Source organism: Corapipo altera, unplaced genomic scaffold (genome assembly GCF_003945725.1).
Source record: "Corapipo altera isolate COAL_440 unplaced genomic scaffold, ASM394572v1 79, whole genome shotgun sequence".
Classification (NCBI taxonomy): domain Eukaryota; kingdom Metazoa; phylum Chordata; class Aves; order Passeriformes; family Pipridae; genus Corapipo; species Corapipo altera.
The window spans coordinates 3309838-3322295 of NW_020884927.1; the positions used below are offsets into that span (position 1 = coordinate 3309838).

Below are 12458 nucleotides of genomic sequence, written 5' to 3' on the forward strand. Positions count from 1 at the left end.
ATCCTAGGTAGCAAATCAGCTGCACAGAGCTCCAAAGACATGAACATGGTACACACTATATAAAGCCCGTTTGCACTGTGGTTTATCTGTCCTCCAGCTGGGGCTTTCCACAGCCCCAAGGAGGAAGGCTAGAGCAGTCTGCCTGTACAACTACAGCCGGTGAGAACAGGCATCCCACAGGCAAATGGATTGGTAGGTAAGGCTGTACTTTACATGTTGCATTGCATACGTCAGCTCCAACAGAGAGCTTCTTCAGGGGGACTTTGTAACACCAGGCTGAGTGACAGATCCTTGATGTTGGCGTTGGAGTCAGTGCACAGGGTGACGTTATCTTCACGGAACAAGAAGAGCACTGTGGTGAAATTTACTGCGATGGGATTTACTGTGTTGTTACTGCTCTGGACAGTCTGTGTCCAGAGGGCACTGTTCTTAGATTTCTGTGTCTTCTGCAGGGTCAGCTTCAGCAAGTCCTCTTCCAGGTAGAGGGAACACGTCAGGGACACCAGGTAGAGGCCATCACAGGGGATCATGATGGAACCATTTCTGATCTGAATAGAGCCTCTTTCAGCAGTGAGATTGATGGCTACTCCTTTGATGCTTTCACCTGGAATGGAAGAGGAAAAGATGATCCCATGTTTACAAATGTCGTCTGGTAAATGGGTTGTTTTATAACAACTGACTACAGGAAAGATGAAAAAATATGGGAAAGGAGAGAGTGAATCAAAGAATAGGGCAGATCAGAGCTAGAATAACATCTGCTCTAGACAGACATCATCTTCTGTGGAAATTTCCAGGCTCTTTTGATTAAGCTGTGCCTTTTGGACTCAACTCCAGTTTATATGAATTCTTCCTCCAAATTTCTATTTATGCATCATTTACTTACTCTATGTGTTACTTAAAAAACAGAAAAATATATTAAGTAAAGTATCTCTGGGAGTTTAGGAAGCATAGATTCCTAAAAAGGACAGGAAAATCAAGACAGTAAATAAGATGAAGAAAAAGTGTTCAGATTTGGAAAGAAGACAAAAAGTGCTTCCTGTGAAGATGCTGGTAACCTAGGCCCTTTTCTTGCAGTTTGGTTCTGGGTTTTTTTAAACAGAAGACAGGACAAAAGAGCAGCATACAGACAGAAACAGAAGAAGCTAATTAATACAGAGCAGAATCAGGAGAAATTAAACTGGAACTTAGCATGAAAGTTTTCTCTTGCAGTGAACAGTAACAGTTCCCAGGGCAATGCTGGTCATGTTTCCCTACTCTGCTTCTCATTTTTCAGCACACCAGCTGAATGCCCGGGACCAGGGGACTCAGAAGGTCTCCAGGTAGGCAGCACCGACTCTCTGGGCTGAGGCCAAATTTCTTAAGCTTTTCCTCTAAAGAACATGAATTTATATTAAATTAGACTTAGTACTGCTTCACACTGTTAACAGAAAGTAAAACGGCCAACAATATTGTTAGTATGATTTAAAACTTTTAGTAATTGGTTTTATCACTGAGGTATGTCATGGGACAAACATCCAATGTAGCCGGCATGCAGGGCAGTGCTACTTCTGACAGGGTATGTTTGCTCACTCACTCTTCCCCATGAAATCATTTACATTTTTCATACATCAGGAAACCATTGACTTGTCTCAGAAATACCCCAAGAGTGTGCCGTGTGTACTCAGTAAATTCTCAAAAACACATTTCTTGTTCATTCGTGAAGTGAAAGCTTGTTTTAGGAGATAGGTAAGGGTTGTAGAACTCCATGCAGATTTTCAGGTTTTTTGTTCCGCTCTGGGAAAACCTTTTTCTTTCATTTTGGCCCCTTGCAGCACTGGGGCAGACTTGGCCCCTTTCTCCCACAACAGCTCTCCTGGCACCATCCTCCACCAGAAGCAGCAGCCATCACTGTGCCACGAAACACATAACAGCTATTTAGGCATTTTAGGGCCCCCTGGACACCACAGTTGTCCCTAGGGTCGGTGCACAGTAGATTGGGGAGCCAGGAGCCCTTCCTCTGTGCCAGGGGAATGTGGTGCAGTGGTGGGTGCTGCACTGGGGGAACCAGGGATCATTGAGGGGCCAGGGACTCTCCCAGGGTGCCCCCTGCCCCAACACCCACCCACCTGTGTACCGGATGAGGGTCCACGGCACTTCGTCGCTCTGAGGCTGGAAGAAAAAGAGGAATCCTTGTTAAGGTACCTGGTGGACACCCCACTGCTGCCGCTATCATTTTTGTTTCCCAGCCAGGACTGGGGCTTCACCTCCAAAAGCACAGCAGGCAGCCTCAGCTGGCACAGCTGCTGCTACCCAGCTATGCTCCATACTTGCTTTTATATAATTATTATAAAATACAATTTTAACAGGGTTCCCAGCCGGTGAGACTTCCAGCCTGGGACTGAGCCCTCCAGGCAGTGTTCCTGTTTAGAAAACCACGCTGGTGACTGTAATCGAGTCAAACCAAACAGTAAGGAAGGACCTCGGGGTGCAGAGCCTCTTCTGCATCAGTGCCTCGAGTCTGACTTACAGCCAGGGGCACTCAGCAAACAGGCATTGTTTGCAGAGCAGGGACCCACACATGCTGCAGGGCACCAAAAAGTGGGTCTGGCTTTATGGTTCCTTGCACTTTGAATCAGGCTGTTACTGGATGTGTGTCTCTCACAGGCTCTTAAGTGTGTTAAGATGTGTTTACAATTGATTGGAACACCTCTCCTAAGACAGACTGAGAGACCTGGGGCTGGTCAGTCTGGAGAACGGAAGGCTCCAGGGAGACCTTAAAGCACCTTTCAGTACCTAAAGGGGCTACAAGAGAGCTGGAGAGGGACTTTTGACAAGGGCTTGGAGTGATAGGACAGGGGTGAATGGCTTTAAACTGACAGAGGGCAGGTGTGATAAGACATGAGGAAGAAATTCTTTACTGTGAGGTGGTGAGACACTGGCACACATTGCCCAGAAAAGCTGTGGCCGCTCCATCCCTGGAAGTGTTCAAGACCAGATTGGATGGGGCGTTGACTTTGAGCAACCTGGTCTAGCATGAAGGTGTCCTTGCCCATGGCAGAGGGACTGGAACAAGACGATCTTCAAGGTCCCTTCCAATCTAACCATTTTGTGATTCTGTGATTTGTATTTTATGAATGTAAGGATGCAAATACAGAAATGTGCATCTTACTGATCAGGTACACAAAACTTCAAGGTTCAGTATTGGATTTTTAAATCTGAACTCTGCATCTCAAACTTGTCTCTCATCATAGCCACAGAAGACCCGAATCTGCAGTCTCTTCACAACCACGAGTATTTAGCATTTTGCCTGATTAAAGACTGAAAGATTAGGCTCCCTGCTCCATCTCTTCACCTATTACAAAGGCTTTCTGGGGGAGAAAGTGGGCTGGTGAAATATGAGTTGGGCTGACTTTCATGGATTTGGTCTCATGTGTTACAAGGACAGGGCAGCCCCTTCACTCTGAGCACAGGGAACGTGTTGGAACAGAGCAGTGTGTGAGCACAGACATGCAAGTCTACAGGTTCGGTGCTGTGCCTGGGTAAAGGCAAGTGGCAGGGGAAGGCGGCTGGAGCTAGGCTGCGCTCTGTGATCTGTGCCAGAGGGTGAGGTGGGTGCCGGTGCTGGGAAAAATCTGCTCTGGCACCCCCTAGTGCTGCCACAGCTGATGCTCTGCACTTGCTCTGTCGGTAAGGCTGGCTACGGCTGCCAAATCCAAGCCTTTAACGTGCCGTGACTCAGGTGGAACTATCTCCATTAGCATTACCGTTCCTATCTACTGCCTCAGCAGCTTGAATCTTGGGCTTACTCTTATTCTAGGCACCTGCGTGCTCAAGCATTTCACTCCTGGCTTAGGCAGCTGAGATTTCCAGGTAGTTTCCCAACAACGCAACAGCAAAGCACGAGGTCACTGAGCATCTGAGGTCAAACAACATCTGCCGCAGTCTGTGTGATCTGGCCACTGGTGGACAGAGTGTGTTAAGCACAGACAGGCTGGATGGCAAACTTGTAGCAATTATATCAGCACTGTTGTCACTAATGCACGTTACCTGTTTTACACATCTCTGCCAATTATTGCACTATCTCAAAGCACTTTGCAGTTATCTACCAGTTACCTGTGCTGAGGACAGGATGTGTCAGTAGTACTGGAAGGACATCCGTGAGCTAGTAATGAAGTTAATCACCTCTCTTTCTCTGTTCTGCCTTCTTATGGTGTGCAGGAAGGGGTGCCAGAAGGGCTGGGATCACAGAAGTGCTTCTTCCTGACTGCTTCAAATTTCCCTGTATCATTTACACACAGATTTTCAACTTCATTCCTGCCTGTTCTGGATCCCCAAACTTCCTCCTACCTGGAACATTGTGTCTAGAGCCACGTGGCAGAAGTTACAGGAATAGGTTTGTACGGCAAACCTCAGGGGCCTGATTGAGGGGGCCACTGTGGTCATGGGCCCAACTCCCTGTGTCAAACAGATGGCAGATGACTGCTCTCTGGAAGTGGGCTGTACCTTCTCCTCACCAGGAGATACTAGGATTAGGGTTTTTACCTCACTTGCAAGAGGAGACCTGTGGCAAGAGGAGGTAATTCCAGGAGATATGGGAATTGTAGATGAGTGAGAGCAGACTATCACTACCCTTTTTTCTAACTTATTTGAAAATCTCAGCTGAGGCTTGCTCTCAGATGGCATCACGACAGAAATGAGATGACTGTCCCTTTTAGTTAAGTACAGTCTGGGCTGCAGATGCTAACTTTCCTTAGCATGTGCCATCATATTAAATGTTCTGTGGTTTCACAGAACAGTCCAGGGTTTTTTCTTTTCAGAGCTGTGAGAATGATGGAAAGGAATCAAATATGATCTTTATGTGAAAAACTACAGATATTGGCTTGCAAATAAAGTTAGTGTGGCACTCTCCAGCCTTGGAGAGCAGAATAAGACTCTTCCCAATTATAGGAACAGCCACTCAGTCACTCCCATGGACCAGCACTCCCAGTCTGCCTCTCATGCTGTTGTGCCCCTACTTCTATAAAGTCTGTCTCCCTAAACTGTCCGAAGAGTCAAGTCAGGTTAGTACTCCTGCCCTTTCATCAGACAGTTATATGGTCAGTTCACAGTTATCTTACTGAGCCCTGCAATTGCACTGCAATGAAATCCCCCCACATACAGCCCGTGAGACTGCTCTTGCACACTGTGTTGCACTCCAAACCAGACACCATGGTTATCTGTTAAAATAATAGAAACCAGTCCTAGCCCTGTAGTTAGCAAGTATTAAAAACTGAAAAAGTCCTCTGGTGACTCCTAGGACCTGGACTTTTCTTCTGTTGCAGTTGCTGCTCCTCAAGCACCCTGTTCAAGTGTTTTTCTGTTGAGGAAGGGTGGTACTGTATCCCCTCCTCAGCTGCTGCTCTCTTGAGTGTGTAAGGCTTACAGGCAGAAATGTCAGACCCTGCCCTACTTCTCTAGAAGAGGAGGATTAGAGTTAACATTTTTACAGAAGAGCCAAATACTGAGAGATGGGCCTTCACAGCCAAAGTGTGACCCGGGAGAGGTTTCTGCACCTTGAGCAGTGTGATAGCTTGCCCTTTTCTGCTGGCTTACTCTCCCAAAAACTCTCTTCTCACTTCCAGAGCAGTGGAAGGAGAAGAGGGCTGACCTGAATGACAAGTGTTATCTGTCAGTGTTACCAGGCTCATCATTCTGCAGTTTAATAACCACCATGAGATCAGGTCAGTGCAACTTGTGCAGAGCACAGGGGTTTTCATTAAACAGCAGAGGACCCGGAGCACAAGGCCATCCCTCCCTTGCATGGTTACACGCCTGGCTTGCTACTCTGTCAAGTCTAAGTGGGAGGAAAGAATGAACTCGGGTAAAACGAAGCACAACAAGCTTTAAAGTGGTACACAGCTCCTGGAGAAGGTGTGGGAGGAGAAGTCGCTGGTGCGCAAGCGGCACTGAAATAGCCGTGAAAGGTTGTTGGCAATCCACCAGCCTGCAAGCACGTGAAAGAGGCAAATGTGTCTGCTGCGATTTTTGCTGAAGTACTGTGAGTTTCAGGCATCTCTGTTCTTTATACTGTGTGCAGTGGTGTTATGTGTGCACGAAACTCTCTCTGACCACATCAGTCTTTCTCACACGCACACACACGCACAGGCTGTCCTCTGCAGACACAGATGACTGCTCCTAACCCTGCGATGTGGGCAGGTTGAGAGCACCAAAAGGCTTCAGAGGGTCTTGCTATAGCTGGCACGAGAAAACTTGCTTTCTCACATATCTGCCAGCACATATAATACATTTTAAAAGTTGTTTATGGGCAATCTGGGTTCTCGTTCGCTCAGATGATCGTATTTAATTAAATGGAAATACGCACAAGTCACTGCAAGTAGGGCAAGAAGTCAGACCTCCCTCCCCCAGGGGCCAGCGTAAAAAGTGTTCTTGGAACAATCTCTCTAATGGACAACTTGGCCCCAAACCCTGCACTGGGCAATACTAGATGGTGTTTTGAGGACAAGTAGTGTAAAAAAAAATTAAAAAATAATTGCTATCATGAGGAAAGGATTAAAAACTTGGGGTTCAAATAAGGATAAACCTAAAAACTTTTTTCTTAAAAAAAAAGTAAAAAATAAAGCCCATACAAATCTTTATAGGCCAAAGACCATGGGTTGAACATGAGCTCTTACCGTTGAGGGCTGCAGAAAATCTATACCAAGGTAAATCAGGCAGGCAAGCAGTAATATCCACTGAGCAACCGCGGACACGAGGTGCAGCGTGTTCCTAACCTGTCCTCTTTGCCAGCTCGTCCATTCATCCTCAGCACGTTCCCTTTCGCAATCCATCTGCTCTTCATTTGTTGGCTCTACTTCTGGCTGTCCTTCCATCTCAGCCTCACTGCCAGCAACTGCTGGAGAAGGAGCCAGAAGAACAGCAGGAGCCCAGAAGGGGCAGGGGATGGATGAGCAGTGTGCTCCTGTCCCAGGACTAGAGATGAAGTAAAGACAGTGCCTTCAGGAGCCTGCTTTATGCACCCAGAGAAGCAGGCGGGGGAACTTCTTTGTGACTAATCTAAATTTCCCCTTCCTTCCTTTCTTTCTTTTCTTTTTTTCTTTTTTTTTCTTTTTTTTTTCTTTTTTTTCTTTCCTTTTTTTTTTTTTTTTGTTTTGTGTTTGTGTGAATGTGGGGGCTGATTTATTGCATCCCAGTTCAGTTTTGAGTAAGGGCCTTTGAAAGGAAATATGTTTATGTCTTTCATATCTTCAACTGTGGGCATCTTCATATGTCATCTTTCCAACAACCATGAAAAGTTGGTTGGACAGTGCTTGTCTTCACTCAGTCTTTTGTCAGCAAAGGCTCTCACTTTTCTCTTCAGGTGAGGGGATTTACAGGGCCTTTTTAGCATCATATAATGCTCCTGAAATCCATTTTCTGTAAAGAAGCAATGAATAGAAAGGGATGTGGGACAGGTGGATGGCATAAGGAATTGGAGAGAAAATATGTGCTTCCCTTTTCATATTTAGTGTGTGAACTTAAATCCATGAGATGCCCCAAAAGCCTAGGAGGGAGAAAATGGAGAACTGCTCAGGGAACATCCCTTTTTACACACACTGAAACCTGTAGTCCAGGGAATGCACTGAGAGAGGCATCCAGGCTTCCCTACTGGAAGAGGACTGCCCATCCCTTAGGACACCAGCACCTCCCCTTCGCTTGTTCTCCTTGTGATATTTGCTTCTGACACACAGAGCTGCCAAATGTCAGTTATCTGCATCAGGGACCACCTCCTGTGCTTATTTTGGACAGGTTTTGTGTCCTTTTTCGGGAGCAGTCCAGCACTGCTCTTTCCACTGCTCTTTTTGCCGGATTTTCTTTTCTGTTATAATTTCCATGTCGTGACTGAGGTCAGGTGCTGCCTTCTCCCAGACTGAGCCCATTGGGAGTGTTATCTGTCTGCCTTCCAGGGATGAGTTGTCAGAAAGTTTCCGTTCCCCAAAATGTGCTATTTCAACCTGTCACAAGGCACATGTCCTGACAAGCATGTAACCTGCATGCAAAGGAAGCAAGAGTAGTGTTCTTTCATGTATTTTTCCATCTAGGCAAGGATATTTCCTATGAACACAAACCACATGAAGGGGGGGGTCCAGCAGCTGGGTAGGTAACGTTCCGTGAGGACACCCCATGCTCACTATCCTTGCTCTTGAAAAGTAACCTTGAGTTGCAGGTAGCTGGTGGATTGAGTCTGGAACACACTCTAGTGTTTGTCTGGAGAGAGAGAGAGACCTGTCCCCAGGTCATGGAAACTTAGTGAAGAAGGTTCAGCTATTACATGTTCCACTGGCTTTTGAGTGCATGGAAATTCTCGTTCCCCTCTCTCCTGGGTGTGCTGGAGCCCCCAACTGAGCTCCAGCTCAACGGGAGACCCTGGAAACAACCCTGACTCTCCTTCCTCCACCAGAAATATGACTGCAGCTGTGGCAAGGAGGGTTTGTGCTGTCTCAGAGCAGTTCCCTCAGATGCAGAGTGTGATTTTGGAGGCAGGACTTTGGCACCTGGTGGTCACACAGCCATACGGGGCTCAGAACCGGCCATGACAGGCCTCGGGCTTGCCCAAGCCCTGCAGAAGAGTGAAGGGATACCTTGATGTGCTGTGAGAGGCTGCTGGGGCCAGAGGGATGTGGAGAAGATCATTTTCTCCCACGGATCTGCAATGTCACGTCTAGGTCCCCAGAAAAATATTCACCCTTCTTGCATCCCTGATGTCTATCTGTAAGGCGCTCGGTGGTATGTGTGAGCCCACAGAGACTCTGGAGATGAGGAAACCTCAAATGTGGCTTCAGAGTAGCTTCCTGGTGGGGAACAAATCAAAGTCTGGGTCCTTCCCCCACGGGCAGAAATCTCCTGCAAGAGGCCAGCTGCAGTGCAGATGGAAGGCAGGGGTGGCTGGGAAGCTGGGTCCCAGCTGTCCCAGTCCCACAGGAAAGGCAAAACAGGCTCAGAGGGGTAGAACAATGCCTGAGCAAGTGCCTCTTCATGCTTGGAGGTTCCTACTGTAGGGATGGCTCAGGGTCAGTGTCCCCAGACCCCCATGACTTGCAGTCCCCATGGTTGACACTGCAGCTGAAGCAGGTAGGCACAGAGGAGGGCGTGGGGCCAGGGCTGCCCCATACCTGCAGTCCCACCTGTAGCATGAGACACCAGTGAGTGTCTGCAGGGGCAGCAAGTTTCTGCAGGGGCAGCCAGCTGCAGGTCTGGCAGAGCCTACTGATGAACTTGTCAGTGTTTCAGTGGGGAACCACAGAATGAGAGTGCACAGTCATCAGGCCATGGCTGCCTTCCTGGAAGAGCAGGCATTGCTGTGTGTCAGAGCAGGCATTGCCATGTGTCAGAGCAGCTCTGTTGAACACAGACAGCCTGACCTCTTCTGCCCTGAGTGCTCCCAACCTGCTCCCTCCAGAAAAGGCTTGCTGCTTGCTGCTCAGTTTCTGCAAATATGCCAGGATGCTAATCTGAGCTGTCCCAGACTCTTGTGCACCTGTAATTCTCACATTTTGTGTACATGCCTTTGAACCAGATGCAAGCTTGTGCCCATCTTCATCTCCCCTCTCCCCAGCTCTGGATTTTGTACTGGTTTTGTTTCTTAAACTCTAAAAAAAAAGAAATAAAAGGGAGGTGAAGGTTGTGCTTATGTGTTTCTGAAATTGCCTTGTCATTTCTGTACTCCCCCAGTGCAAGTGTCGCTCGCCCTGAGTTAGCAGCACTGGTAGCACAGAGGATTGAAAGCTGCATTTCAAGTAATAACCTTGGCATTGTATCCGAAACAGGAAAAAGGACAGCTCATTCAGGGGCATCACAAACACCCCTGCACAGGCACTTCTGTGGTTCTAATTGCTTTCAGCTTGTCCTCCTGCCCCGCATATTAAAACCCAAGTGCAGGCCACTTGGTGGCTGTCAGAGCCCCTGCTTGTCCTGAGAGGAAACCTTTGGAATCCCAACACATCACAGACGTGCTGTGCACACTCAGAATTTGCTAGAATTTGCTGTGTTTATCAAAATTATTTTGGCTCCTCTTCCACAGGGCCCCTAAAGCTGGAGCCTCTTGGGGTTTGCCCCAACATTTTGCAGTCATCAAGCCATTCTAGTGAGCAGGCAGGCAGGGGTGGCTTTGGGGCTCCATGAGCCTGTTGGTGCTCTGGTTGTCTTGCTAAGTTTTCTAAAGAAGTGCCTCTTGGTAGCACATGTAGTAATGTTATTCCTGCAAGGTCTGAAGGAAACTAGAGTTAGGTAGTAGTATGGCTTGCTGCTATTTGTTTGGTTGGTTGTGGGTTTTTTTACAGTAATCCAATATCTTTTACCTTAGGCCATCATTTCTGAGCTTTCCCAGACTGGGGAGCTGAGTGTTTTAAAAACCTTGACAAAAGAATGCTGGTCAGAGTCAAGGCTAAATCATTCAGTGTCATGGTTGTACTAGGACTCAGCTGTCCCAGCCTGCCAGTACCCAACCAGTAGGACAGGGCATAGAGCATCCCCACCACAAAACACAGCCCTGGCCCATGGGGAGCCACCCATGTGTGGGAGTCCTTTGCCCAAGGACTGGTAGCCCTTACTGGTACCCACCTTGATTTAGCTCTTATTTCTTGGGAAAGTGCTCTCACCCCTGCAAAAGGAGAAACTGGGGAATTATGCAGGAGAGTTTAACTTTACTTCTCAGAAGAACAGTGGAAGAACCAATTAACATGTTTGTAAATATCTGGAAGGAAAAAGGAAATAAGTAGCAACCAGTATGAGTTTCCAAGAACAAAACCTGATATTGTCTGTGGGACAAGGAAACCTCTTGGGCAGAGGAGTAACTGTGGGTATTCAACTGCACCTTCAGCAATAGTTTTGACTCTCTTTTCCATAAGATACATGAAGCATGGTCTGTATGAAACTTCTGCTCCACAGACGTGGAGCTCGTTGAGTGTTTATTGATGGTTTGTTGACAGAATGGAAGGATATACTTTGTCTTTCTGGGACCTGCCCTTCTGCAGCGTGCCCTTCCCCTTGGGAATCCTCTGGGCCCTCTGGCAACCCAAGCAGGAATGGGGACACACTCACAGCTCACAGCTCTTGCTGGTGTTTTTCATCTATAATTTAAAGGTTTGGCCTGCACTTGGAAAGCAGTGCTGTTGCTCTCGTTGCTGCAGTCAAGTAATACAATTTACACCTAGTGTTGGGTTGTCTTCTTGTATGTGGTTGCCTGTTTTCCACCAAGGCTGTCTTTGCCTCAGGATTCAGTAAAACAGCGAGAAATAGCAAAGGAAGCCTTTGAGAGGGAGAAAATCAGAGTGTTACAAAGGCAAGATTTTTGTATGCCCCAGCTACTGCTGTTTAATGTCTCTGCCCACTCCAGAAATAAAGTATTTTATAACTAAGCCAGATTTATTTATCAAGTTCAAAGAATTTTATCTAAACTGTTTGTAAATTCCTTCTCCAGTGTCTCTGAACCAAATGAAGTATCTCTCTCCCTTGATCATCAAAGATACTGATGTCTTTCACATTTAGCACTTCAAGAATTTGTTGATTCCTGACTGATTTTAGTTGCTCAATTCACCCTAAAGTGGAAAAATATTATATAGTCCATTGCTAAAATATCAGCATAGATATGAATCTGAGCTGAAAGGTTATTATTGGAGGTGGTGAGTGGGGAGGCCCTTTAAAAATTCTGTGATTGATTTCACTTCCATGTGGCTTTTTCTTGCTCCTTGCATACAGCCACTCTTTGGCTGATGTGCGTGTCAAGGATTTCTGTCAGCAGAGGCATTGAGGCAGTAAGAAGGAGTTTGTGTAAGTCAGGCTACTTTTGGCAGCGTAAAATAGAGAAAGAAGTAGTAAAAATGTTGTGAAATCACAAAGAAAAATATTGACATTTAGGCAGAGCCAGGATTTTGTGAAGAGATCCCAAAAGAGGAGCATCATCACTGAGGTAAATCACACTGTGCTTCATCCAACACTGCTGCACTGGGAGTTTTCTATGGATGCTGCTTTATGGGAGCAGGGGGATGAGCAGTGGATAGGTTCCCCAGGGCATGCCTCCAGCAGCTGCTGATGCCTCAATGCTGTGTGTAGTCATTTTTCCTGGTGGTCACAGCCCTTAGGCCAAGAGACGGCTATTTTCCAAGAGGGACACAATGCTGAGCACCAGCTACATTGGGGACGGCAAAGGCAGGCAGGATCAGGACCTGCCTCAATGATAGTGCTGGCAGCTTTTCTTGGAGCCAGGCTGGGTGGCATCTGTGAGTGGATGCAGTGACTGGGGAAGGGCCGAGTGTTTAATGGCATTTTTTAACGTCAGCATTGTGGTTTTCAGCACAGCCCCGTGGGGCAGCAGTGCAGCCTTCCCAGCAAGCCAAAGTGAGTATTTCCTCAGTCACCACATTTTACACCAGAGTTATTAGGTTTCTAAAGGTCAGCTGCTGCTAAAGGTCACTTTTTGGATGTGATGGGAGATTTTCCATTGC

General features: G+C 47.1%; 1 protein-coding gene across 1 annotated transcript; it reads right to left on the reverse strand.

Annotated features, from left to right (window-relative positions):
- Positions 1 to 230: 230 nt before the first annotated feature.
- TNFSF4 (TNF superfamily member 4) lies at positions 231 to 6907 on the reverse strand. Its single transcript, XM_027658356.1, has 3 exons — positions 6651 to 6907; positions 2106 to 2148; positions 231 to 604 (listed from the first exon to the last, which is right to left on the reverse strand). The coding sequence occupies exons 1-3, from the start codon at positions 6846 to 6848 to the stop codon at positions 231 to 233; spliced, it is 615 nt and encodes a 204-aa protein (XP_027514157.1). The 5' UTR covers positions 6849 to 6907.
- Positions 6908 to 12458: the final 5551 nt, after the last annotated feature.

Bases quoted from the DNA above. Each gene is read 5' to 3' on its own strand.
- TNFSF4 (XM_027658356.1), bottom strand. From the start codon at position 6,848: ATGGAAGGACAGCCAGAAGTAGAGCCAACAAATGAAGAGCAGATGGAT. The intron at 2,149-6,650 runs GTAAGAGCTCAT...TTTTTCTTCCAG, and splicing joins ATTTTCTGCAGCCCTCAACG to CCTCAGAGCGACGAAGTGCC. The intron at 605-2,105 runs GTGGGTGGGTGT...CTTCCATTCCAG, and splicing joins GACCCTCATCCGGTACACAG to GTGAAAGCATCAAAGGAGTA.